Consider the following 26,913-nt stretch of genomic DNA (forward strand, 5'->3'; position numbering starts at 1 on the left):
CGGTGAGTGCCAGTGAACAGGGAGCTGCTGAGTGGTGAGTGCCAGTGAACAGGACACTGCTGAGCGGTGAGTGCCAGTGAATGAGGCATTGCTGAGCGGTGAGTGCCAGTGAACAGGGCACTGCTGAGCGGTGAGTGCCAGTGAACAGGGAGCTGCTGAGCGGTGAGTGCCAGTGAACAGGTCGCTGCTGAGCGGTGAGTGCCAGTGAACAGGGAGCTGCTGAGAGGTGAGTGCCAGTGAATGAGGTGCTGCTGAGTGGTGAGTGCCAGTGAACAGGACACTGCTGAGCAGTGAGTGCCAGTGAACAGGACACTGCTGAGCAGTGAGTGCCAGTGAACAGGGAGCTGCTGAGTGGAGGGTGCCAGTGAACAGGACACTGCTGAGCGGTGAGTGTCAGTGAACAGGACACTGCTGAGCGGTGAGTGCCAGTGAACAGGGAGCTGCTGAGCGGTGAGTGCCAGTGAACAGGGAGCTGCTGAGCGGTGAGTGCCAGTGAATAGGGAGCTGCTGAGCGGTGAGTGCCAGTGAACAGGACACTGCTGAGTGGTGAGTGCCAATGAATGAGGCATTGCTGAGCGGTGAGTGCCAGTGAATGAGGCATTGCTGAGCGGTGAGTGCCAGTGAATGGGTCGCTGCTGAGCGGTGAGTGCCAGTGAACAGGACACTGCTGAGTGGTGAGTGCCAGTGAACAGGGCACTGCTGAGCGGTGAGTGCCAGTGAACAAAGCACTGCTGAGTGGTGAGTGCCAGTGAACAGGGCACTGCTGAGCGGTGAGTGCCAGTGAGCAGGGAGCTGCTGAGCGGTGAGTGCCAGTGAACAGGGAGCTGCTGAGCGGTGAGTGCCAGTGAACAGGGCACTGCTGAGCGGTGAGTGCCAGTGAATGGAGCGCAGCCGGGGTCGGAGGTCAGTCGGTCGGGGTCGGTCAGGATGGATCGGTCGGCTGGGTGGGTCAATTGGTCAGGGTCGAGGCGTTCGAGGGGGTCAGTCAGTCGTGGGGCCAGTTGGTCGGGTTCGTTAGGTTGGTCGGGGTTGCCGGGGGGGGGTGGTGGTCAGTCGGTCGGTGGGTTTTGGGTCTGTCAGTCAGGGTGGACAGTCTGTCGGAATGGACAGTCAGTCGGAATGGACAGTCAGTCGAAATGGACAGTCAGTCGGAATGGACAGTCAGTCGGAATGGGCAGTCAGTCGGAATGGGCAGTCAGTCGGAATGGACAGTCAGTCGGATGGGCAGTCAGTCGGAATGGGCAGTCAGTCGGAATGGACGGTCAGTCGGAGTGGACAGTCAGTCGGAATGGACAGTCAGTCGGAATGGACAGTCAGTCGGATGGACAGTCAGTCGGGGTGGACAGTCAATCGGAATGGGCAGTCAGTCGGAATGGACAGTCAGTCGGATGGGCAGTCAGTCGGATGGACAGTCAGTCGGGTGGACAGTCAGTCGGATGGACAGTCAGTCGGAATGGACAGTCAGTCAGGGTGGACATTCAATAGGAATGGGCAGTCAGTCAGGGTGGACAGTCAATCGGAATGGACAGTCAGTCGGGTGGACAGTCAGTCGTAATGGACAGTCAGTCGGAATGGACAGTCAGTCAGAATGGACAGTCAGTCGGATGGGCAGTCAGTCGGAATGGACAGTCAGTCGGATGGACAGTCAGTCAGGGTGGACAGTCAATCGGAATGGGCAGTCAGTCGGATGGACAGTCAGTCAGGGTGGACAGTCAATCGGAATGGACAGTCAGTCGGATGGACAGTCAGTCGGAATGGACAGTCAGTCGGGTGGACAGTCAGTCGGAGTGGACAGTCAGTCGGAATGGACAGTCAGTCAGGGTGGACAGTCAGTCAGGGTGGACAGTCAGTCGGAGTGGACAGTCAGTCGGAATGGACAGTCAGTCGGAGTGGACAGTCAGTCGGAATGGGCAGTCAGTCGGAATGGACAGTCAGTCGGAATGGACAGTCAGTCGGAATGGACAGTCAGTCGGAATGGGCAGTCAGTCGGAGTGGACAGTCAGTCGGAGTGGACAGTCAGTCGGAATGGACATTCAGTCAGGGTGGACAGTCAGTCGGAGTGGACAGTCAGTCGGAATGGACAGTCAGTCGGAATGGGCAGTCAGTCGGAATGGGCAGTCAGTCGGAATGGGCAGTCAGTCGGAGTGGACAGTCAGTCGGAGTGGGCAGTCAGTCGGAATGGACAGTCAGTCGGAGTGGACAGTCAGTCGGAGTGGACAGTCAGTCGGAATGGGCAGTCAGTCGGAATGGACAGTCAGTCGGAGTGGACAGTCAGTCGGAATGGGCAGTCAGTCGGAATGGGCAGTCAGTCGGAGTGGACAGTCAGTCGGAATGGGCAGTCAGTCGGAGTGGACAGTCAGTCGGAGTGGACAGTCAGTCGGAGTGGACAGTCAGTCGGAGTGGACAGTCAGTCAGGGTGGACAGTCAGTCGGAGTGGACAGTCAGTCGGAATGGGCAGTCAGTCGGAATGGACAGTCAGTCGGAATGGGCAGTCAGTCGGAATGGACAGTCAGTCGGAGTGGACAGTCAGTCGGAATGGACAGTCAGTCGGAATGGACAGTCAGTCGGATGGGCAGTCAGTCGGAATGGACAGTCAGTCGGAGTGGACAGTCAGTCGGAATGGGCAGTCAGTCAGCGACACTGCAGCCTGTAGTTTCTCACTATCCGACACGCTAGGTGTCACACAGATCACCCTGTTTGCATCTTTGGTCAGTCCAAAGCCCCACCTGCCCTGCTGGGTCTGAGATGACCCAGCGCTGTTGGAAGAAGACCAGGGAGGGGCTGGGGGCAATATTTAATCCCTCAAGCAACATCACTAACAAAACTAATATGGGTCACGATCACATTGTTTTTTATGGGATCTTGCTGTGCGTAGTTTGGGTGCCACGTTTCCCACATTGCAACAGGGAGCACGATTTAGAATGCTCCTGGGTCTGACCTGGGATTGAGAAAGGGACGGTAGAAATACAGGCGATTCCCTCCTTCCTGCATCAGTCACTGTTTCTCTTCTTCCTCACAGAAACTGACTCGAATCCTTCCAGGAGGGAGATTGGGAGCAGCATTGTCCTGACCTCTGTACAGAAAGAGGACACAGCAATCTACCAGTGTGAGGCCCACAATAAGCACGGCACCCTGCTCGCAAACATCATCGTACAGGTGATCGGTAGGTCCACCTCACTTCCTCTCAAGCCTGGGGTAACCCAGTCACGGACACACAGCAAAGAGAGAGGCCGGAGTACCGCAGCCCAGCCTTGGCAAACAGAGTACGTCACTCCCTGTCCATTCCCCAGAGACTGTCTCACTCTCCGTCCATTCCCCAGAGACTGTCTCACTCTCCGTCCATTCCCCAGAGACTGTCTCACTCCCTGTCCATTCCCCAGAGACTGTCTCACTCTCTGTCCATACCCCAGAGACTGTCTCACTCTCCGTCCATTCCCCAGAGACTGTCTCACTCCCTGTACATTCCCCAGAGACTGTCTCACTCCCTGTCCATTCCGCAGAGACTCCGTCACTCCCTGTCCATTCCCCAGAGACTGTCTGACTCCCTGTCCATTCCCCAGAGACTGTCTCACTCCCTGTCCAATCCCCAGAGACTGTCTCACTCCCTGTCCATTCCCCAGAGACTGTCGCACTCCCTGTCCATTCCCCAGGGACTGTCGCACTCCCTGTCCATTCCCCAGAGACTGTCGCACTCCCTGTCCATTCCCCAGAGACTCCGTCACTCCCTGTCCATTCCCCAGAGACTGTCTCACTCTCCGTCCATTCCCCAGAGACTGTCTCACTCTCCGTCCATTCCCCAGAGACTGTCTCACTCCCTGTCCATTCCCCAGAGACTGTCTCACTCCCTGTCCATTCCCCAGAGACTGTCTCACTCCCTGTCCATTCCCCAGAGACTGTCTCACTCCCTGTCCATTCCCCAGAGACTGTCTCACTCTCCGTCCATTCCCCAGAGATTGTCTCACTCCCTATCCATTCCCCAGAGACTGTCTCACTCTCCGTCCATTCCCCAGAGACTCCGTCACACCCTGTCCGTTCCCCAGAGACTGTCTCACTCTCCGTCCATTCCCCAGAGACTGTCTCACTCTCCGTCCATACCCCAGAGACTGTCCCACTCTCCGTCCATTCCCCAGAGACTGTCTCACTCCCTGTCCATTCCCCAGAGACTGTCTCACTCCCTGTCCATTCCCCAGAGACTGTCTCACTCCCTGTCCATTCCCCAGAGACTGTCTCACTCTCCGTCCATTCCCCAGAGACTGTCTCACTCCCTGTCCATTCCCCAGAGACTGTCTCACTCCCTGTCCATTCCCCAGAGACTGTCTCACTCCCTGTCCATTCCCCAGAGACTGTCTCACTCTCTGTCCATTCCCCAGAGACTGTCTCACTCCCTGTCCATTCCCCAGAGACTGTCTCACTCTCCGTCCATTCCCCAGAGACTGTCTCACTCCCTGTCCATTCCCCAGAGACTGTCTCACTCCCTATACATTCCCCAGAGACTGTCTCACTCCCTGTCCATTCCCCAGAAACTGTGTCACTCTCTGTCCATACCCCAGAGACTGTCTCACTCTCCGTCCATTCCCCAGAGACTGTCTCACTCCCTGTCCATTCCCCAGAGACTGTCTCACTCCCTGTCCATTCCGCAGAGACTCCGTCACTCCCTGTCCATTCCCCAGAGACTGTCTGACTCCCTGTCCATTCCCCAGAGACTGTCTCACTCCCTGTCCAGTCCCCAGAGACTGTCTCACTCCCTGTCCATTCCCCAGAGACTGTCGCACTCCCTGTCCATTCCCCAGAGACTGTCGCACTCCCTGTCCATTCCCCAGAGACTATCGCACTCCCTGTCCATTCCCCAGAGACTCCGTCACTCCCTGTCCATTCCCCAGAGACTGTCTCACTCTCCGTCCATTCCCCAGAGACTGTCTCACTCTCCGTCCATTCCCCAGAGACTGTCTCACTCCCTGTCCATTCCCCAGAGACTGTCTCACTCCCTGTCCATTCCCCAGAGACTGTCTCACTCCCTGTCCATTCCCCAGAGACTGTCTCACTCCCTGTCCATTCCCCAGAGACTGTCTCACTCTCCGTCCATTCCCCAGAGATTGTCTCACTCCCTATCCATTCCCCAGAGACTGTCTCACTCTCCGTCCATTCCCCAGAGACTCCGTCACTCCCTGTCCGTTCCCCAGAGACTGTCTCACTCTCCGTCCATTCCCCAGAGACTGTCTCACTCCCTGTCCATTCCCCAGAGACTGTTTCACTCTCCGTCCATACCCCAGAGACTGTCTCACTCCCTGTCCATTCCCCAGAGACTGTCTCACTCTCCGTCCATTCCCCAGAGACTGTCTCACTCTCCGTCCATTCCCCAGAGACTGTCTGACTCCCTGTCCATTCCCCAGAGACTGTCTCACTCCCTGTCCATTCCCCAGAGACTGTCTTACTCCCTGTCCATTCCCCAGAGACTGTCTCACTCTCCGTCCATTCCCCAGAGACTGTCTCACTCCCTGTCCATTCCCCAGAGACTGTCTCACTCTCCGTCCATTCCCCAGAGAATGTCTCACTCTCCGTCCATTCCCCAGAGACTGTCTCAATCTCCGTCCATTTCCCAGAGACTGTCTCACACTCCGTCCATTCCCCAGAGACTGTCTCACTCCCTGTCCATTCCCCAGAGACTGTCTCACTCTCCGTCCATTCCCCAGAGACTATCTCACTCCCTGTCCATTCCCCAGAGACACTGTCACTCCCTGTCCATTCCCCAGAGACTGTCTCACTCCCTGTCCATTCCCCAGAGACTGTCTCACTCCCTGTCCATTCCCCAGAGACTGTCGCACTCCCTATACATTCCCCAGAGACTCCGTCACTCCCTGTCCATTCCCCAGAGACTATCTCACTCTCCGTCCATACGAGAGACTGTCTCACTCTCCGTCCGTACCAGACACTGTCTCACTCTCCATCCATTCCCCAGAGACTGTCTCACTCCCTGTCCATTCCCCAGAGACTGTCTCACTCCCTGTCCATTCCCCAGAGACTGTCTCACTCCCTGTCCATTCCCCAGAGACTGTCTCACTCCCTGTCCATTCCCCAGAGACTGTCTCACTCTCCGTCCATTCCCCAGAGATTGTCTCACTCCCTATCCATTCCCCAGAGACTGTCTCACTCTCCGTCCATTCCCCAGAGACTCCGTCACTCCCTGTCCGTTCCCCAGAGACTGTCTCACTCTCCGTCCATTCCCCAGAGACTGTCTCACTCCCTGTCCATTCCCCAGAGACTGTCTCACTCTCCGTCCATACCCCAGAGACTGTCTCACTCTCCGTCCATTCCCCAGAGACTGTCTCACTCCCTGTCCATTCCCCAGAGACTGTCTCACTCCCTGTCCATTCCCCAGAGACTGTCTCACTCTCCGTCCATACCCCAGAGACTGTCTCACTCTCCGTCCATTCCCCAGAGACTGTCTCACTCCCTGTCCATTCCCCAGAGACTGTCTCACTCTCCGTCCATTCCCCAGAGACTGTCTCACTCTCTGTCCATTCCCCAGAGACTGTCTCACTCCCTGTCCATTCCCCAGAGACTGTCTCACTCCCTGTCCATTCCCCAGAGACTGTCTCACTCCCTGTCCATTCCCCAGAGACTGTCTCACTCTCCGTCCATTCCCCAGAGACTGACTCACTCTCCGTCCATTCCCCAGTGAGTGTCTCACTCTCCGTCCATTCCCCAGAGACTGTCTCACTCCCTGTCCATTCCCCAGAGACTGTCTCACTCTCCGTCCATTCCCCAGAGACTGTCCCACTCTCCGTCCGTTCCCCAGAGACTGTCTCACTCCCTGTACATTCCCCAGAGACTGTCTCACTCCCTGTCAATTCCCCAGAGACTCCGTCACTCCCTGTCCATTCCCCAGAGACTGTCTCACTCTCCGTCCATTCCCCAGAGACTGTCGCACTCTCCGTCCATTCCTCAGAGACTGTCTCACTCTCCGTCCATTCCCCAGAGACTGTCTCACTCCCTGTCCATTCCCCAGAGACTGTCTCACTCCCTGTCCATTCCCCAGAGACTGTCTGACTCCCTGTCCATTCCCCAGAGACTGTCTCACTCTCCGTCCATTCCCCAGAGACTGTCTCACTCCCTGTCCATTCCCCAGAGACTGTCTCACTCCCTGTCCATTCCCCAGAGACTGTCTCACTCTCCGTCCATTCCCCAGAGACTGTCTCACTCCCTGTCCATTCCCCAGAGACTGTCTCACTCTCCGTCCATTCCCCAGAGACTGTCTCACTCTCCGTCCATTCCCCAGAGACTGTCTCAATCTCCGTCCATTTCCCAGAGACTGTCTCACTCTCCGTCCATTCCCCAGAGACTGTCTCACTCCCTGTCCATTCCCCAGAGACTGTCTCACTCTCCGTCCATTCCCCAGAGACTATCTCACTCCCTGTCCATTCCCCAGAGACACTGTCACTCCCTGTCCATTCCCCAGAGACTGTCTCACTCCCTGTCCATTCCCCAGAGACAGTCTCACTCCCTGTCCATTCCCCAGAGACTGTCTCACTCTCCGTCCATTCCCCAGAGACTCCGTCACTCCCTGTCCGTTCCCCAGAGACTGTCTCACTCTCCGTCCATTCCCCAGAGACTGTCTCACTCTCCGTCCATACCCCAGAGACTGTCCCACTCTCCGTCCATTCCCCAGAGACTGTCTCACTCCCTGTCCATTCCCCAGAGACTGTCTCACTCCCTGTCCATTCCCCAGAGACCGTCTCACTCCCTGTCCATTCCCCAGAGACTGTCTCACTCTCCGTCCATTCCCCAGAGACTGTCTCACTCCCTGTCCATTCCCCAGAGACAGTCTCACTCCCTGTCCATTCACCAGAGACTGTCTCACTCTCCGTCCATTCCCCAGAGATTGTCTCACTCCCTATCCATTCCCCAGAGACTGTCTCACTCCCTGTCCATTCCCCGTAGACTGTCTCACTCTCCGTCCATTCCCCAGAGACTGTCTCACTCCCTGTCCATTCCCCAGAGACTGTCTTACTCCCTGTCCATTCCCCAGAGACTGTCTCACTCTCCGTCCATTCCCCAGAGACTGTCTCACTCCCTGTCCATTCCCCAGAGACTGTCTCACTCTCCGTCCATTCCCCAGAGAATGTCTCACTCTCCGTCCATTCCCCAGAGACTGTCTCAATCTCCGTCCATTTCCCAGAGACTGTCTCACACTCCGTCCATTCCCCAGAGACTGTCTCACTCCCTGTCCATTCCCCAGAGACTGTCTCACTCTCCGTCCATTCCCCAGAGACTATCTCACTCCCTGTCCATTCCCCAGAGACACTGTCACTCCCTGTCCATTCCCCAGAGACTGTCTCACTCCCTGTCCATTCCCCAGAGACTGTCTCACTCCCTGTCCATTCCCCAGAGACTGTCGCACTCCCTATACATTCCCCAGAGACTCCGTCACTCCCTGTCCATTCCCCAGAGACTATCTCACTCTCCGTCCATACGAGAGACTGTCTCACTCTCCGTCCGTACCAGACACTGTCTCACTCTCCATCCATTCCCCAGAGACTGTCTCACTCCCTGTCCATTCCCCAGAGACTGTCTCACTCCCTGTCCATTCCCCAGAGACTGTCTCACTCCCTGTCCATTCCCCAGAGACTGTCTCACTCCCTGTCCATTCCCCAGAGACTGGCTCACTCTCCGTCCATTCCCCAGAGATTGTCTCACTCCCTATCCATTCCCCAGAGACTGTCTCACTCTCCGTCCATTCCCCAGAGACTCCGTCACTCCCTGTCCGTTCCCCAGAGACTGTCTCACTCTCCGTCCATTCCCCAGAGACTGTCTCACTCCCTGTCCATTCCCCAGAGACTGTCTCACTCTCCGTCCATACCCCAGAGACTGTCTCACTCTCCGTCCATTCCCCAGAGACTGTCTCACTCCCTGTCCATTCCCCAGAGACTGTCTCACTCCCTGTCCATTCCCCAGAGACTGTCTCACTCTCCGTCCATTCCCCAGAGACTGTCTCACTCTCTGTCCATTCCCCAGAGACTGTCTCACTCTCCGTCCATTCCCCAGAGACTGTCTCACTCTCCGTCCATTCCCCAGAGACTGTCTCACTCTCCGTCCATTCCCCAGAGACTGTCTCACTCTCCGTCCATTCCCCAGAGACTGTCTCACTCTCCATCCATACCCCAGAGACTGTCTCACTCTCCGTCCATTCCCCAGAGACTGTCTCAATCCCTGTCCATACCCCAGAGACTGTCTCACTCCTCGTCCATTCCCCAGAGACTGTCTCACTCCCTGTCCATTCCCCAGAGACTGTCTCACTCCCTGTCCATTCCCCAGAGACTGTCTCACTCTCCGTCCATTCCCCAGAGACTGTCTCACTCTCCATCCATACCCCAGAGACTGTCTCACTCTCCGTCCATTCCCCAGAGACTGTCTCAATCCCTGTCCATACCCCGTAGACTGTCTCACTCCCTGTCCATTCCCCAGAGACTGTCTCACTCTCTGTCCATTCCCCAGAGACTGTCTCACTCTCCGTCCATTCCCCAGAGACTGTCTCACTCCCTGTCCATTCCCCAGAGACTGTCTCACTCCCTGTCCATTCCCCAGAGACTGTCTCACTCCCTGTCCATTCCCCAGAGACTGTCTCACTCCCTGTCCATTCCCCAGAGACTGTCTCACTCTCCGTCCATTCCCCAGAGACTGTCTCACTCCCTGTCCATTCCCCAGAGACTGTCTCACTCCCTGTCCATTCCCCAGAGACTGTCTCACTCTCCGTCTATTCCCCAGAGACTGTCTCACTCCCTGTCCATTCCCCAGAGACTGTCTCATTCTCCGTCCATACCCCAGAGACTGTCTCACTCTCCGTCCATTCCCCAGAGACTGTCTCACTCTCCGTCCATTCCCCAGAGACTGTCTCACTCTCCGTCCATTCCCCAGAGACTGTCTCATTCCTCGTCCATTCCCCAGAGACTGTCTCACTCTCCGTCCATTCCCCAGAGACTGTCTCACTCCCTGTCCATTCCCCAGAGACTGTCTCACTCCCTGTCCATTCCCCAGAGACTGTCTCACTCCCTGTCCATTCCCCAGAGACTGTCTCACTCCCTGTCCATTCCCCAGAGACTGTCTCACTCCCTGTCCATTCCCCAGAGACTGTCTCACTCCCTGTCCATTCCCCAGAGACTGTCTCACTCTCCGTCCATTCCCCAGAGACTGTCTCACTCTCCTGTCCATTCCCCAGAGACTGTCTCACTCTCCGTCCATTCCCCAGAGACTGTCTCACTCCCTGTCCATTCCCCAGAGACTGTCTCACTCCCTGTCCATTCCCCAGAGACTGTCTCACTCCCTGTCCATTCCCCAGAGACTGTCTCACTCCCTGTCCATTCCCCAGAGACTGTCTCACTCTCCTGTCCATTCCCCAGAGACTGTCTCACTCCCTGTCCATTCCCCAGAGACTGTCTCACTCCCTGTCCATTCCCCAGAGACTGTCTCACTCCCTGTCCATTCCCCAGAGACTGTCTCACTCCCTGTCCATTCCCCAGAGACTGTCTCACTCCTCGTCCATTCCCCAGAGACTGTCTCACTCCCTGTCCATTCCCCAGAGACTGTCTCACTCTCCGTCCATTCCCCAGAGACTGTCTCACTCCCTGTCCATTCCCCAGAGACTGTCTCACTCCCTGTCCATTCCCCAGAGACTGTCTCACTCTCCGTCCATTCCCCAGAGACTGTCTCACTCCCTGTCCATTCCCCAGAGACTGTCTCACTCTCCTGTCCATTCCCCAGAGACTGTCTCACTCCCTGTCCATTCCCCAGAGACTGTCTCACTCCCTGTCCATTCCCCAGAGACTGTCTCACTCTCCGTCCATTCCCCAGAGACTGTCTCACTCCCTGTCCATTCCCCAGAGACTGTCTCACTCCCTGTCCATTCCCCAGAGACTGTCTCACTCCCTGTCCATTCCCCAGAGACTGTCTCACTCTCCGTCCATTCCCCAGAGACTGTCTCACTCTCCGTCCATTCCCCAGAGACTGTCTCACTCTCCTGTCCATTCCCCAGAGACTGTCTCACTCCCTGTCCATTCCCCAGAGACTGTCTCACTCCCTGTCCATTCCCCAGAGACTGTCTCACTCTCCGTCCATTCCCCAGAGACTGTCTCACTCTCCGTCCATTCCCCAGAGACTGTCCTCACTCTCCTGTCCATTCCCCAGAGACTGTCTCACTCCCTGTCCATTCCCCAGAGACTGTCTCACTCCTGTCCATTCCCCAGAGACTGTCTCACTCTCCGTCCATTCCCCAGAGACTGTCTCACTCTCCTGTCCATTCCCCAGAGACTGTCTCACTCTCCGTCCATTCCCAGAGACTGTCTCACTCCCTGTCCATTCCCCAGAGACTGTCTCACTCTCCTGTCCATTCCCCAGAGACTGTCTCACTCCCTGTCCATTCCCCAGAGACTGTCTCACTCCCTGTCCATTCCCCAGAGACTGTCTCACTCTCCGTCCATTCCCCAGAGACTGTCTCACTCTCCGTCCATTCCCCAGAGACTGTCTCACTCTCTGTCCATTCCCCAGAGACTCCGTCACTCCCTGTCCATTCCCCAGAGACTGTCTCACTCCGTGTCCATTCCCCAGAGACTGTCTCACTCTCCGTCCATTCCCCAGACACTGTCTCACTCTCCGTCCATTCCCCAGAGACTGTCTCACTCTCCGTCCATTCCCCAGAGACTGTCTCACTCCCTGTCCATTCCCCAGAGACTGTCTCACTCTCAGTCCATTCCCCAGAGACTGTCTCACTCTCCGTCCATTCCCCAGAGACTGTCTCACTCTCCGTCCATTCCCCAGAGACTGTCTCACTCTCCGTCCATTCCCCAGAGACTGTCTCACTCCCTGTCCATTCCCCAGAGACTATCTCACTCCCTGTCCATTCCCCAGAGACTGTCTCACTCCCTGTCCATTCCCCAGAGACTGTCTCACTCTCCGTCCATTCCCCAGAGACTGTCTCACTCTCCGTCCATTCCCCAGAGACTGTCTCACTCTCCGTCCATACCCCAGAGACTGTCTCACTCTCCGTCCATTCCCCAGAGACTGTCTCAATCCCTGTCCATACCCCAGAGACTGTCTCACTCCCTGTCCATTCCCCAGAGACTGTCTCACTCTCCTGTCCATTCCCCAGAGACTGTCTCACTCTCCGTCCATTCCCCAGAGACTGTCTCACTCCCTGTCCATTCCCCAGAGACTGTCTCACTCCCTGTCCATTCCCCAGAGACTGTCTCACTCTCCGTCCATTCCCCAGAGACTGTCTCACTCCCTGTCCATTCCCCAGAGACTGTCTCACTCCCTGTCCATTCCCCAGAGACTGTCTCACTCTCCGTCCATTCCCCAGAGACTGTCTCACTCTCCGTCCATTCCCCAGAGACTGTCTCACTCCCTGTCCATTCCCCAGAGACTGTCTCACTCCCTGTCCATTCCCCAGAGACTGTCTCACTCCCTGTCCATTCCCCAGAGACTGTCTCACTCCCTGTCCATTCCCCAGAGACTGTCTCACTCCCTGTCCATTCCCCAGAGACTGTCTCACTCCCTGTCCATTCCCCAGAGACTGTCTCACTCTCCTGTCCATTCCCCAGAGACTGTCTCACTCTCCGTCCATTCCCCAGAGACTGTCTCACTCCCTGTCCATTCCCCAGAGACTGTCTCACTCCCTGTCCATTCCCCAGAGACTGTCTCACTCTCCGTCCATTCCCCAGAGACTGTCTCACTCCCTGTCCATTCCCCAGAGACTGTCTCACTCCCTGTCCATTCCCCAGAGACTGTCTCACTCCCTGTCCATTCCCCAGAGACTGTCTCACTCTCCTGTCCATTCCCCAGAGACTGTCTCACTCCCTGTCCATTCCCCAGAGACTGTCTCACTCCCTGTCCATTCCCCAGAGACTGTCTCACTCCCTGTCCATTCCCCAGAGACTGTCTCACTCCCTGTCCATTCCCCAGAGACTGTCTCACTCCCTGTCCATTCCCCAGAGACTGTCTCACTCCCTGTCCATTCCCCAGAGACTGTCTCACTCTCCGTCCATTCCCCAGAGACTGTCTCACTCCCTGTCCATTCCCCAGAGACTGTCTCACTCCCTGTCCATTCCCCAGAGACTGTCTCACTCCCTGTCCATTCCCCAGAGACTGTCTCACTCCCTGTCCATTCCCCAGAGACTGTCTCACTCTCCGTCCATTCCCCAGAGACTGTCTCACTCCCTGTCCATTCCCCAGAGACTGTCTCACTCCCTGTCCATTCCCCAGAGACTGTCTCACTCCCTGTCCATTCCCCAGAGACTGTCTCACTCCCTGTCCATTCCCCAGAGACTGTCTCACTCCCTGTCCATTCCCCAGAGACTGTCTCACTCTCCGTCCATTCCCCAGAGACTGTCTCACTCCCTGTCCATTCCCCAGAGACTGTCTCACTCTCCGTCCATTCCCCAGAGACTGTCTCACTCCCTGTCCATTCCCCAGAGACTGTCTCACTCCCTGTCCATTCCCCAGAGACTGTCTCACTCCCTGTCCATTCCCCAGAGACTGTCTCACTCCCTGTCCATTCCCCAGAGACTGTCTCACTCCCTGTCCATTCCCCAGAGACTGTCTCACTCCCTGTCCATTCCCCAGAGACTGTCTCACTCTCCGTCCATTCCCCAGAGACTGTCTCACTCTCCGTCCATTCCCCAGAGACTGTCTCACTCCCTGTCCATTCCCCAGAGACTGTCTCACTCTCCGTCCATTCCCCAGAGACTGTCTCACTCCCTGTCCATTCCCCAGAGACTCCCTCACTCCCTGTCCATTCCCCAGAGACTGTCTCACTCCCTGTCCATTCCCCAGAGACTGTCTCACTCCCTGTCCATTCCCCAGAGACTGTCTCACTCCCTGTCCATTCCCCAGAGACTGTCTCACTCCCTGTCCATTCCCCAGAGACTGTCTCACTCCCTGTCCATTCCCCAGAGACTGTCTCACTCCCTGTCCATTCCCCAGAGACTGTCTCACTCCCTGTCCATTCCCCAGAGACTGTCTCACTCCCTGTCCATTCCCCAGAGACTGTCTCACTCCCTGTCCATTCCCCAGAGACTGTCTCACTCCCTGTCCATTCCCCAGAGACTGTCTCACTCCCTGTCCATTCCCCAGAGACTGTCTCACTCCCTGTCCATTCCCCAGAGACTGTCTCACTCCCTGTCCATTCCCCAGAGACTGTCTCACTCTCCGTCCATTCCCCAGAGACTGTCTCACTCCCTGTCCATTCCCCAGAGACTGTCTCACTCCCTGTCCATTCCCCAGAGACTGTCTCACTCTCCTGTCCATTCCCCAGAGACTGTCTCACTCCCTGTCCATTCCCCAGAGACTGTCTCACTCCCTGTCCATTCCCCAGAGACTGTCTCACTCCCTGTCCATTCCCCAGAGACTGTCTCACTCTCCTGTCCATTCCCCAGAGACTGTCTCACTCCCTGTCCATTCCCCAGAGACTGTCTCACTCCCTGTCCATTCCCCAGAGACTGTCTCACTCTCCGTCCATTCCCCAGAGACTGTCTCACTCCCTGTCCATTCCCCAGAGACTGTCTCACTCCCTGTCCATTCCCCAGAGACTGTCTCACTCCCTGTCCATTCCCCAGAGACTGTCTCACTCTCCGTCCATTCCCCAGAGACTGTCTCACTCCCTGTCCATTCCCCAGAGACTGTCTCACTCCCTGTCCATTCCCCAGAGACAGTCTCACGCTCCGTCCATTCCCCAGAGATTGTCTCACACCCTGTCCGTTCCCCAGAGACTGTCTCACTCTCCGTCCATTCCCCAGAGACTGTCTCACTCCCTGTCCATTCCCCAGAGACTGTCTCACTCCCTGTCCATTCCCCAGAGACTGTCTGACTCCCTGTCCATTCCCCAGAGTCTGTCTCACTCCCTGTCCATTCCCAGAGACTGTCTCACTCTCCGTCCATTCCCCAGAGACTGTCTCACTCCCTGTCCATGCCCCAGAGACTGTCTCACTCTCCGGTCCATTCCCCAGAGACTGTCTCACTCCCTGTCCATTCCCCAGAGACTGTCTCACTCCCTGTCCATTCCCCAGAGACTGTCTCACTCTCCGTCCATTCCCCAGAGACTGTCTCACTCCCTGTCCATTCCCCAGAGACTGTCTCACTCCCTGTCCATTCCCCAGAGACTGTCTCACTCCCTGTCCATTCCCCAGAGACTGTCTCACTCTCCGTCCATTCCCCAGAGACTGTCTCACTCCCTGTCCATTCCCCAGAGACTGTCTCACTCCCTGTCCATTCCCCAGAGACTGTCTCACTCTCCGTCCATTCCCCAGAGACTGTCTCACTCCCTGTCCATTCCCCAGAGACTGTCTCACTCCCTGTCCATTCCCCAGAGACTGTCTCACTCCCTGTCCATTCCCCAGAGACTGTCTCACTCTCCGTCCATTCCCCAGAGACTGTCTCACTCTCCTGTCCATTCCCCAGAGACTGTCTCACTCCCTGTCCATTCCCCAGAGACTGTCTCACTCCCTGTCCATTCCCCAGAGACTGTCTCACTCCCTGTCCATTCCCCAGAGACTGTCTCACTCTCCGTCCATTCCCCAGAGACTGTCTCACTCCCTGTCCATTCCCCAGAGACTGTCTCACTCCCTGTCCATTCCCCAGAGACTGTCTCACTCTCCGTCCATTCCCCAGAGACTGTCTCACTCTCCGTCCATTCCCCAGAGACTGTCTCACTCCCTGTCCATTCCCCAGAGACTGTCTCACTCCCTGTCCATTCCCCAGAGACTGTCTCACTCTCCTGTCCATTCCCCAGAGACTGTCTCACTCCCTGTCCATTCCCCAGAGACTGTCTCACTCCCTGTCCATTCCCCAGAGACTGTCTCACTCTCCTGTCCATTCCCCAGAGACTGTCTCACTCCCTGTCCATTCCCCAGAGACTGTCTCACTCCCTGTCCATTCCCCAGAGACTGTCTCACTCCCTGTCCATTCCCCAGAGACTGTCTCACTCTCCGTCCATTCCCCAGAGACTGTCTCACTCCCTGTCCATTCCCCAGAGACTGTCTCACTCCCTGTCCATTCCCCAGAGACTGTCTCACTCCCTGTCCATTCCCCAGAGACTGTCTCACTCTCCGTCCATTCCCCAGAGACTGTCTCACTCCCTGTCCATTCCCCAGAGACTGTCTCACTCCCTGTCCATTCCCCAGAGACTGTCTCACTCTCCTGTCCATTCCCCAGAGACTGTCTCACTCTCCGTCCATTCCCCAGAGACTGTCTCACTCTCCTGTCCATTCCCCAGAGACTGTCTCACTCCCTGTCCATTCCCCAGAGACTGTCTCACTCTCCTGTCCATTCCCCAGAGACTGTCTCACTCCCTGTCCATTCCCCAGAGACTGTCTCACTCCCTGTCCATTCCCCAGAGACTGTCTCACTCCCTGTCCATTCCCCAGAGACTGTCTCACTCCCTGTCCATTCCCCAGAGACTGTCTCACTCCCTGTCCATTCCCCAGAGACTGTCTCACTCCCTGTCCATTCCCCAGAGACTGTCTCACTCTCCTGTCCATTCCCCAGAGACTGTCTCACTCTCCGTCCATTCCCCAGAGACTGTCTCACTCCCTGTCCATTCCCCAGAGACTGTCTCACTCCCTGTCCATTCCCCAGAGACTGTCTCACTCCCTGTCCATTCCCCAGAGACTGTCTCACTCCCTGTCCATTCCCCAGAGACTGTCTCACTCCCTGTCCATTCCCCAGAGACTGTCTCACTCCCTGTCCATTCCCCAGAGACTGTCTCACTCCCTGTCCATTCCCCAGAGACTGTCTCACTCCCTGTCCATTCCCCAGAGACTGTCTCACTCCCTGTCCATTCCCCAGAGACTGTCTCACTCCCTGTCCATTCCCCAGAGACTGTCTCACTCTCCGTCCATTCCCCAGAGACTGTCTCACTCTCCGTCCATTCCCCAGAGACTGTCTCACTCCCTGTCCATTCCCCAGAGACTGTCTCACTCCCTGTCCATTCCCCAGAGACTGTCTCACTCCCGTCCATTCCCCAGAGACTGTCTCACTCTCCTGTCCATTCCCCAGAGACTGTCTCACTCTCCTGTCCATTCCCCAGAGACTGTCTCACTCCCTGTCCATTCCCCAGAGACTGTCTCACTCCCTGTCCATTCCCCAGAGACTGTCTCACTCCCTGTCCATTCCCCAGAGACTGTCTCACTCTCCGTCCATTCCCCAGAGACTGTCTCACTCCCTGTCCATTCCCCAGAGACTGTCTCACTCCCTGTCCATTCCCCAGAGACTGTCTCACTCTCCGTCCATTCCCCAGAGACTGTCTCACTCCCTGTCCATTCCCCAGAGACTGTCTCACTCCCTGTCCATTCCCCAGAGACTGTCTCACTCTCCGTCCATTCCCCAGAGACTGTCTCACTCTCCTGTCCATTCCCCAGAGACTGTCTCACTCCCTGTCCATTCCCCAGAGACTGTCTCACTCTCCGTCCATTCCCCAGAGACTGTCTCACTCTCCGTCCATTCCCCAGAGACTGTCTCACTCTCCGTCCATTCCCCAGAGACTGTCTCACTCTCCGTCCATTCCCCAGAGACTGTCTCACTCCCTGTCCATTCCCCAGAGACTGTCTCACTCCCTGTCCATTCCCCAGAGACTGTCTCACTCCCTGTCCATTCCCCAGAGACTGTCTCACTCCCTGTCCATTCCCCAGAGACTGTCTCACTCCCTGTCCATTCCCCAGAGACTGTCTCACTCTCCTGTCCATTCCCCAGAGACTGTCTCACTCCCTGTCCATTCCCCAGAGACTGTCTCACTCCCTGTCCATTCCCCAGAGACTGTCTCACTCCCTGTCCATTCCCCAGAGACTGTCTCACTCCCTGTCCATTCCCCAGAGACTGTCTCACTCCCTGTCCATTCCCCAGAGACTGTCTCACTCTCCGTCCATTCCCCAGAGACTGTCTCACTCCCTGTCCATTCCCCAGAGACTGTCTCAATCTCCGTCCATTCCCCAGAGACTGTCTCACTCCCTGTCCATTCTCCAGAGACTGTCTCACTCTCCGTCCATTCCCCAGAGACTGTCTCACTCTCCGTCCATTCCCCAGAGACTGTCTCACTCCCTGTCCATTCCCAGAGACTGTCTCACTCTCCGTCCATTCCCCAGAGACTGTCTCACTCCCTGTCCATTCCCCAGAGACTGTCTCACTCCCTGTCCATTCCCCAGAGACTGTCTCACTCTCCGTCCATTCCCCAGAGACTGTCTCACTCCCTGTCCATTCCCCAGAGACTGTCTCACTCTCCGTCCATACCCCAGAGACTGTCTCACTCTCCGTCCATTCCCCAGAGACTGTCTCACTCCCTGTCCATTCCCCAGAGACTGTCTCACTCTCCTGTCCATTCCCCAGAGACTGTCTCACTCTCCGTCCATTCCCCAGAGACTGTCTCACTCTCCGTCCATTCCCCAGAGACTGTCTCACTCCCTGTCCATTCCCCAGAGACTGTCTCACTCCCTGTCCATTCCCCAGAGACTGTCTCACTCCCTGTCCATTCCCCAGAGACTGTCTCACTCCCTGTCCATTCCCCAGAGACTGTCTCACTCCCTGTCCATTCCCCAGAGACTGTCTCACTCCCTGTCCATTCCCCAGAGACTGTCTCACTCCCTGTCCATTCCCCAGAGACTGTCTCACTCCCTGTCCATTCCCCAGAGACTGTCTCACTCCCTGTCCATTCCCCAGAGACTGTCTCACTCTCCGTCCATTCCCCAGAGACTGTCTCACTCCCTGTCCATTCCCCAGAGACTGTCTCACTCCCTGTCCATTCCCCAGAGACTGTCTCACTCTCCGTCCATTCCCCAGAGACTGTCTCACTCCCTGTCCATTCCCCAGAGACTGTCTCACTCCCTGTCCATTCCCCAGAGACTGTCTCACTCTCCTGTCCATTCCCCAGAGACTGTCTCACTCCCTGTCCATTCCCCAGAGACTGTCTCACTCCCTGTCCATTCCCCAGAGACTGTCTCACTCTCCGTCCATTCCCCAGAGACTGTCTGACTCCCTGTCCATTCCCCAGAGACTGTCTCACTCCCTGTCCATTCCCCAGAGACTGTCTCACTCTCCGTCCATTCCCCAGAGACTGTCTCACTCCCTGTCCATTCCCCAGAGACTGTCTCCCTCTCCGTCCATACCCCAGAGACTGTCTCACTCTCCTGTCCATTCCCCAGAGACTGTCTCACTCCCTGTCCATTCCCCAGAGACTGTCTCACTCCCTGTCCATTCCCCAGAGACTGTCTCACTCCCTGTCCATTCCCCAGAGACTGTCTCACTCCCTGTCCATTCCCCAGAGACTGTCTCACTCCCTGTCCATTCCCCAGAGACTGTCTCACTCCCTGTCCATTCCCCAGAGACTGTCTCACTCTCCGTCCATTCCCCAGAGACTGTCTCACTCTCCGTCCATTCCCCAGAGACTGTCTCACTCTCCGTCCATTCCCCAGAGACTGTCTCACTCCCTGTCCATTCCCCAGAGACTGTCTCACTCCCTGTCCATTCCCCAGAGACTGTCTCACTCCCTGTCCATTCCCCAGAGACTGTCTCACTCCCTGTCCATTCCCCAGAGACTGTCTCACTCTCCGTCCATTCCCCAGAGACTGTCTCACTCTCCTGTCCATTCCCCAGAGACTGTCTCACTCCCTGTCCATTCCCCAGAGACTGTCTCACTCCCTGTCCATTCCCCAGAGACTGTCTCACTCTCCGTCCATTCCCCAGAGACTGTCTCACTCCCTGTCCATTCCCCAGAGACTGTCTCACTCTCCTGTCCATTCCCCAGAGACTGTCTCACTCTCCGTCCATTCCCCAGAGACTGTCTCACTCTCCGTCCATTCCCCAGAGACTGTCTCACTCCCTGTCCATTCCCCAGAGACTGTCTCACTCCCTGTCCATTCCCCAGAGACTGTCTCACTCTCCGTCCATTCCCCAGAGACTGTCTCACTCCCTGTCCATTCCCCAGAGACTGTCTCACTCTCCTGTCCATTCCCCAGAGACTGTCTCACTCTCCTGTCCATTCCCCAGAGACTGTCTCACTCTCCGTCCATTCCCCAGAGACTGTCTCACTCTCCTGTCCATTCCCCAGAGACTGTCTCACTCTCCGTCCATTCCCCAGAGACTGTCTCACTCCCTGTCCATTCCCCAGAGACTGTCTCACTCCCTGTCCATTCCCCAGAGACTGTCTCACTCTCCGTCCATTCCCCAGAGGCTGTCTCAATCCCCGTCCATTCCCCAGAGACTGTCTCACTCTCCGTCCATTCCCCAGAGACTGTCTCACTCCCCGTCCATTCCCCAGAGACTGTCTCACTCCCTGTCCATTCCCCAGAGACTGTCTCACTCTCCGTCCATTCCCCAGAGACTGTCTCACTCCCTGTCCATTCCCCAGAGACTGTCTCACTCCCTGTCCATTCCCCAGAGACTGTCTCACTCTCCGTCCATTCCCCAGAGACTGTCTCACTCCCTGTCCATTCCCCAGAGACTGTCTCACTCTCCTGTCCATTCCCCAGAGACTGTCTCACTCCCTGTCCATTCCCCAGAGACTGTCTCACTCCCTGTCCATTCCCCAGAGACTGTCTCACTCCCTGTCCATTCCCCAGAGACTGTCTCACTCCCTGTCCATTCCCCAGAGACTGTCTCACTCCCTGTCCATTCCCCAGAGACTGTCTCACTCTCCGTCCATTCCCCAGAGACTGTCTCACTCTCCGTCCATTCCCCAGAGACTGTCTCACTCTCCTGTCCATTCCCCAGAGACTGTCTCACTCCCTGTCCATTCCCCAGAGACTGTCTCACTCCCTGTCCATTCCCCAGAGACTGTCTCACTCCCTGTCCATTCCCCAGAGACTGTCTCACTCCCTGTCCATTCCCCAGAGACTGTCTCACTCCCTGTCCATTCCCCAGAGACTGTCTCACTCCCTGTCCATTCCCCAGAGACTGTCTCACTCCCTGTCCATTCCCCAGAGACTGTCTCACTCTCCGTCCATTCCCCAGAGACTGTCTCACTCTCCGTCCATTCCCCAGAGACTGTCTCACTCCCTGTCCATTCCCCAGAGACTGTCTCACTCCCTGTCCATTCCCCAGAGACTGTCTCACTCCCTGTCCATTCCCCAGAGACTGTCTCACTCTCCGTCCATTGCCAGAGACTGTCTCACTCCCTGTCCATTCCCCAGAGACTGTCTCACTCCCTGTCCATTCCCCAGAGACTGTCTCACTCCCTGTCCATTCCCCAGAGACTGTCTCACTCCCTGTCCATTCCCCAGAGACTGTCTCACTCTCCGTCCATTCCCCAGAGACTGTCTCACTCCCTGTCCATTCCCCAGAGACTGTCTCACTCTCCGTCCATTCCCCAGAGACTGTCTCACTCCCTGTCCATTCCCCAGAGACTGTCTCACTCCCTGTCCATTCCCCAGAGACTGTCTCACTCCCTGTCCATTCCCAGAGACTGTCTCACTCCCTGTCCATTCCCCAGAGACTGTCTCACTCTCCTGTCCATTCCCCAGAGACTGTCTCACTCCCTGTCCATTCCCCAGAGACTGTCTCACTCCCTGTCCATTCCCCAGAGACTGTCTCACTCCCTGTCCATTCCCCAGAGACTGTCTCACTCTCCGTCCATTCCCCAGAGACTGTCTCACTCCCTGTCCATTCCCCAGAGACTGTCTCACTCCCTGTCCATTCCCCAGAGACTGTCTCACTCTCCGTCCATTCCCCAGAGACTGTCTCACTCCCTGTCCATTCCCCAGAGACTGTCTCACTCTCCGTCCATTCCCCAGAGACTGTCTCACTCTCCGTCCATTCCCCAGAGACTGTCTCACTCTCCGTCCATTCCCCAGAGACTGTCTCACTCCCTGTCCATTCCCCAGAGACTGTCTCACTCCCTGTCCATTCCCCAGAGACTGTCTCACTCTCCGTCCATTCCCCAGAGACTGTCTCACTCCCTGTCCATTCCCCAGAGACTGTCTCACTCCTCGTCCATTCCCCAGAGACTGTCTCACTCCCTGTCCATTCCCCAGAGACTGTCTCACTCCCTGTCCATTCCCCAGAGACTGTCTCACTCTCCTGTCCATTCCCCAGAGACTGTCTCACTCCCTGTCCATTCCCCAGAGACTGTCTCACTCCCTGTCCATTCCCCAGAGACTGTCTCACTCTCCGTCCATTCCCCAGAGACTGTCTCACTCCCTGTCCATTCCCCAGAGACTGTCTCACTCCCTGTCCATTCCCCAGAGACTGTCTCACTCTCCTGTCCATTCCCCAGAGACTGTCTCACTCCCTGTCCATTCCCCAGAGACTGTCTCACTCCCTGTCCATTCCCCAGAGACTGTCTCACTCTCCGTCCATTCCCAGAGACTGTCTCACTCTCCGTCCATTCCCCAGAGACTGTCTCACTCCCTGTCCATTCCCCAGAGACTGTCTCACTCCCTGTCCATTCCCCAGAGACTGTCTCACTCTCCGTCCATTCCCCAGAGACTGTCTCACTCTCCGTCCATTCCCCAGAGACTGTCTCACTCTCCGTCCATTCCCCAGAGACTGTCTCACTCCCTGTCCATTCCCCAGAGACTGTCTCACTCTCCGTCCATTCCCCAGAGACTGTCTCACTCCCTGTCCATTCCCCAGAGACTGTCTCACTCCCTGTCCATTCCGCAGAGACTGTCTCACTCTCCGTCCATGCCCCAGAGACTGTCTCACTCTCCGTCCATTCCCCAGAGACTGTCTCACTCCCTGTCGATTCCCCAGAGACTGTCTCACTCTCCGTCCATTCCCCAGAGACTGTCTCACTCTCCGTCCATTCCCCAGAGACTGTCTCACTCCCTGTCCATTCCCCAGAGACTGTCTCACTCCCTGTCCATTCCCCAGAGACTGTCTCACTCCCTGTCCATTCCCCAGAGACTGTCTCACTCCCTGTCCATTCCCCAGAGACTGTCTCACTCCCTGTCCATTCCCCAGAGACTGTCTCACTCTCCTGTCCATTCCCCAGAGACTGTCTCACTCCCTGTCCATTCCCCAGAGACTGTCTCACTCCCTGTCCATTCCCCGAGACTGTCTCACTCCCTGTCCATTCCCCAGAGACTGTCTCACTCTCCGTCCATTCCCCAGAGACTGTCTCACTCCCTGTCCATTCCCCAGAGACTGTCTCACTCCCTGTCCATTCCCCAGAGACTGTCTCACTCCCTGTCCATTCCCCAGAGACTGTCTCACTCCCTGTCCATTCCCCAGAGACTGTCTCACTCCCTGTCCATTCCCCAGAGACTGTCTCACTCTCCTGTCCATTCCCCAGAGACTGTCTCACTCTCCGTCCATTCCCCAGAGACTGTCTGACTCCCTGTCCATTCCCCAGAGACTGTCTCACTCTCCGTCCATTCCCCAGAGACTGTCTCACTCTCCGTCCATTCCCCAGAGACTGTCTCACTCCCTGTCCATTCCCCAGAGACTGTCTCACTCTCCGTCCATTCCCCAGAGACTGTCTCACTCCCTGTCCATTCCCCAGAGACTGTCTCACTCTCCGTCCATTCCCCAGAGACTGTCTCACTCCCTGTCCATTCCCCAGAGACTGTCTCACTCTCCGTCCATTCCCCAGAGACTGTCTCACTCTCCGTCCATTCCCCAGAGACTGTCTCACTCCCTGTCCATTCCCCAGAGACTGTCTCACTCCCTGTCCATTCCCCAGAGACTGTCTCACTCCCTGTCCATTCCCCAGAGACTGTCTCACTCCCTGTCCATTCCCCAGAGACTGTCTCACTCCCTGTCCATTCCCCAGAGACTGTCTCACTCCCTGTCCATTCCCCAGAGACTGTCTCACTCCCTGTCCATTCCCCAGAGACTGTCTCACTCCCTGTCCATTCCCCAGAGACTGTCTCACTCCCTGTCCATTCCCCAGAGACTGTCTCACTCCCTGTCCATTCCCCAGAGACTGTCTCACTCCCTGTCCATTCCCCAGAGACTGTCTCACTCTCCGTCCATTCCCCAGAGACTGTCTCACTCCCTGTCCATTCCCCAGAGACTGTCTCACTCCCTGTCCATTCCCCAGAGACTGTCTCACTCCCTGTCCATTCCCAGAGACTGTCTCACTCTCCGTCCATTCCCCAGAGACTGTCTCACTCCCTGTCCATTCCCCAGAGACTGTCTCACTCCCTGTCCATTCCCCAGAGACTGTCTCACTCCCTGTCCATTCCCCAGAGACTGTCTCACTCTCCTGTCCATTCCCCAGAGACTGTCTCACTCCCTGTCCATTCCCCAGAGACTGTCTCACTCTCCGTCCATTCCCCAGAGACTGTCTCACTCCCTGTCCATTCCCCAGAGACTGTCTCACTCCCTGTCCATTCCCCAGAGACTGTCTCACTCTCCGTCCATTCCCCAGAGACTGTCTCACTCCCGTCCATTCCCCAGAGACTGTCTCACTCTCCGTCCATTCCCCAGAGACTGTCTCACTCTCCTGTCCATTCCCCAGAGACTGTCTCACTCCCTGTCCATTCCCCAGAGACTGTCTCACTCCTCGTCCATTCCCCAGAGACTGTCTCACTCCCTGTCCATTCCCCAGAGACTGTCTCACTCTCCGTCCATTCCCCAGAGACTGTCTCACTCCCTGTCCATTCCCCAGAGACTGTCTCACTCCCTGTCCATTCCCCAGAGACTGTCTCACTCCCTGTCCATTCCCCAGAGACTGTCTCACTCTCCGTCCATTCCCCAGAGACTGTCTCACTCCCTGTCCATTCCCCAGAGACTGTCTCACTCTCCGTCCATTCCCCAGAGACTGTCTCACTCCCTGTCCATTCCCCAGAGACTGTCTCACTCCCTGTCCATTCCCCAGAGACTGTCTCACTCCCTGTCCATTCCCCAGAGACTGTCTCACTCCCTGTCCATTCCCCAGAGACTGTCTCACTCTCCGTCCATTCCCCAGAGACTGTCTCACTCCCTGTCCATTCCCCAGAGACTGTCTCACTCCCTGTCCATTCCCCAGAGACTGTCTCACTCTCCGTCCATTCCCCAGAGACTGTCTCACTCTCCGTCCATTCCCCAGAGACTGTCTCACTCTCCTGTCCATTCCCCAGAGACTGTCTCACTCCCTGTCCATTCCCCAGAGACTGTCTCACTCCCTGTCCATTCCCCAGAGACTGTCTCACTCCCTGTCCATTCCCCAGAGACTGTCTCACTCCCTGTCCATTCCCCAGAGACTGTCTCACTCCCTGTCCATTCCCCAGAGACTGTCTCACTCTCCTGTCCATTCCCCAGAGACTGTCTCACTCCCTGTCCATTCCCCAGAGACTGTCTCACTCCCTGTCCATTCCCCAGAGACTGTCTCACTCCCTGTCCATTCCCCAGAGACTGTCTCACTCCCTGTCCATTCCCCAGAGACTGTCTCACTCCCTGTCCATTCCCCAGAGACTGTCTCACTCTCCGTCCATTCCCCAGAGACTGTCTCACTCTCCGTCCATTCCCCAGAGACTGTCTCACTCCCTGTCCATTCCCCAGAGACTGTCTCACTCCCTGTCCATTCCCCAGAGACTGTCTCACTCTCCGTCCATTCCCCAGAGACTGTCTCACTCTCCGTCCATTCCCCAGAGACTGTCTCACTCTCCGTCCATTCCCCAGAGACTGTCTCACTCTCCTGTCCATTCCCCAGAGACTGTCTCACTCCCTGTCCATTCCCCAGAGACTGTCTCACTCTCCGTCCATTCCCCAGAGACTGTCTCACTCCCTGTCCATTCCCCAGAGACTGTCTCACTCCCTGTCCATTCCCCAGAGACTGTCTCACTCTCCTGTCCATTCCCCAGAGACTGTCTCACTCTCCGTCCATTCCCCAGAGACTGTCTCACTCCCTGTCCATTCCCCAGAGACTGTCTCACTCCCTGTCCATTCCCCAGAGACTGTCTCACTCCCTGTCCATTCCCCAGAGACTGTCTCACTCCCTGTCCATTCCCCAGAGACTGTCTCACTCTCCTGTCCATTCCCCAGAGACTGTCTCACTCCCTGTCCATTCCCCAGAGACTGTCTCACTCCCTGTCCATTCCCCAGAGACTGTCTCACTCCCTGTCCATTCCCCAGAGACTGTCTCACTCCCGTCCATTCCCCAGAGACTGTCTCACTCCCTGTCCATTCCCCAGAGACTGTCTCACTCCCTGTCCATTCCCCAGAGACTGTCTCACTCCCTGTCCATTCCCCAGAGACTGTCTCACTCTCCGTCCATTCCCCAGAGACTGTCTCACTCCCTGTCCATTCCCCAGAGACTGTCTCACTCCCTGTCCATTCCCCAGAGACTGTCTCACTCTCCGTCCATTCCCCAGAGACTGTCTCACTCTCCGTCCATTCCCCAGAGACTGTCTCACTCCCTGTCCATTCCCCAGAGACTGTCTCACTCCCTGTCCATTCCCCAGAGACTGTCTCACTCTCCGTCCATTCCCCAGAGACTGTCTCACTCTCCGTCCATTCCCCAGAGACTGTCTCACTCCCTGTCCATTCCCCAGAGACTGTCTCACTCCCTGTCCATTCCCCAGAGACTGTCTCACTCCCTGTCCATTCCCCAGAGACTGTCTCACTCTCCGTCCATTCCCCAGAGACTGTCTCACTCTCCGTCCATTCCCCAGAGACTGTCTCACTCTCCGTCCATTCCCCAGAGACTGTCTCACTCCCTGTCCATTCCCCAGAGACTGTCTCACTCCCTGTCCATTCCCCAGAGGCTGTCTCACTCTCCGTCCATTCCCCAGAGACTGTCTCACTCCCTGTCCATTCCCCAGAGACTGTCTCACTCCCTGTCCATTCCCCAGAGACTGTCTCACTCCCTGTCCATTCCCCAGAGACTGTCTCACTCCCTGTCCATTCCCCAGAGACTGTCTCACTCCCTGTCCATTCCCCAGAGACTGTCTCACTCCCTGTCCATTCCCCAGAGACTGTCTCACTCCCTGTCCATTCCCCAGAGACTGTCTCACTCTC

At 56.5% G+C, this 26,913-nt stretch overlaps 1 protein-coding gene across 2 annotated transcripts in view; it reads left to right on the forward strand.

Annotated features, from left to right (window-relative positions):
• Positions 1–26,913, forward strand: part of LOC121274257 (neural cell adhesion molecule L1-like) — a 479,567-nt gene that overhangs the window by 181,976 nt on the left and 270,678 nt on the right. For both annotated transcript variants that reach the window (XM_041181466.1, XM_041181467.1), the window contains exon 9: positions 3,020–3,163. In XM_041181466.1, coding sequence (XP_041037400.1) covers positions 3,020–3,163 — 144 coding nt within the window. The remainder of the gene's footprint in view (positions 1–3,019; positions 3,164–26,913) is intronic.

This window comes from Carcharodon carcharias, assembly GCF_017639515.1.
Source record: "Carcharodon carcharias isolate sCarCar2 chromosome 35 unlocalized genomic scaffold, sCarCar2.pri SUPER_35_unloc_5, whole genome shotgun sequence".
Taxonomy (NCBI): domain Eukaryota; kingdom Metazoa; phylum Chordata; class Chondrichthyes; order Lamniformes; family Lamnidae; genus Carcharodon; species Carcharodon carcharias.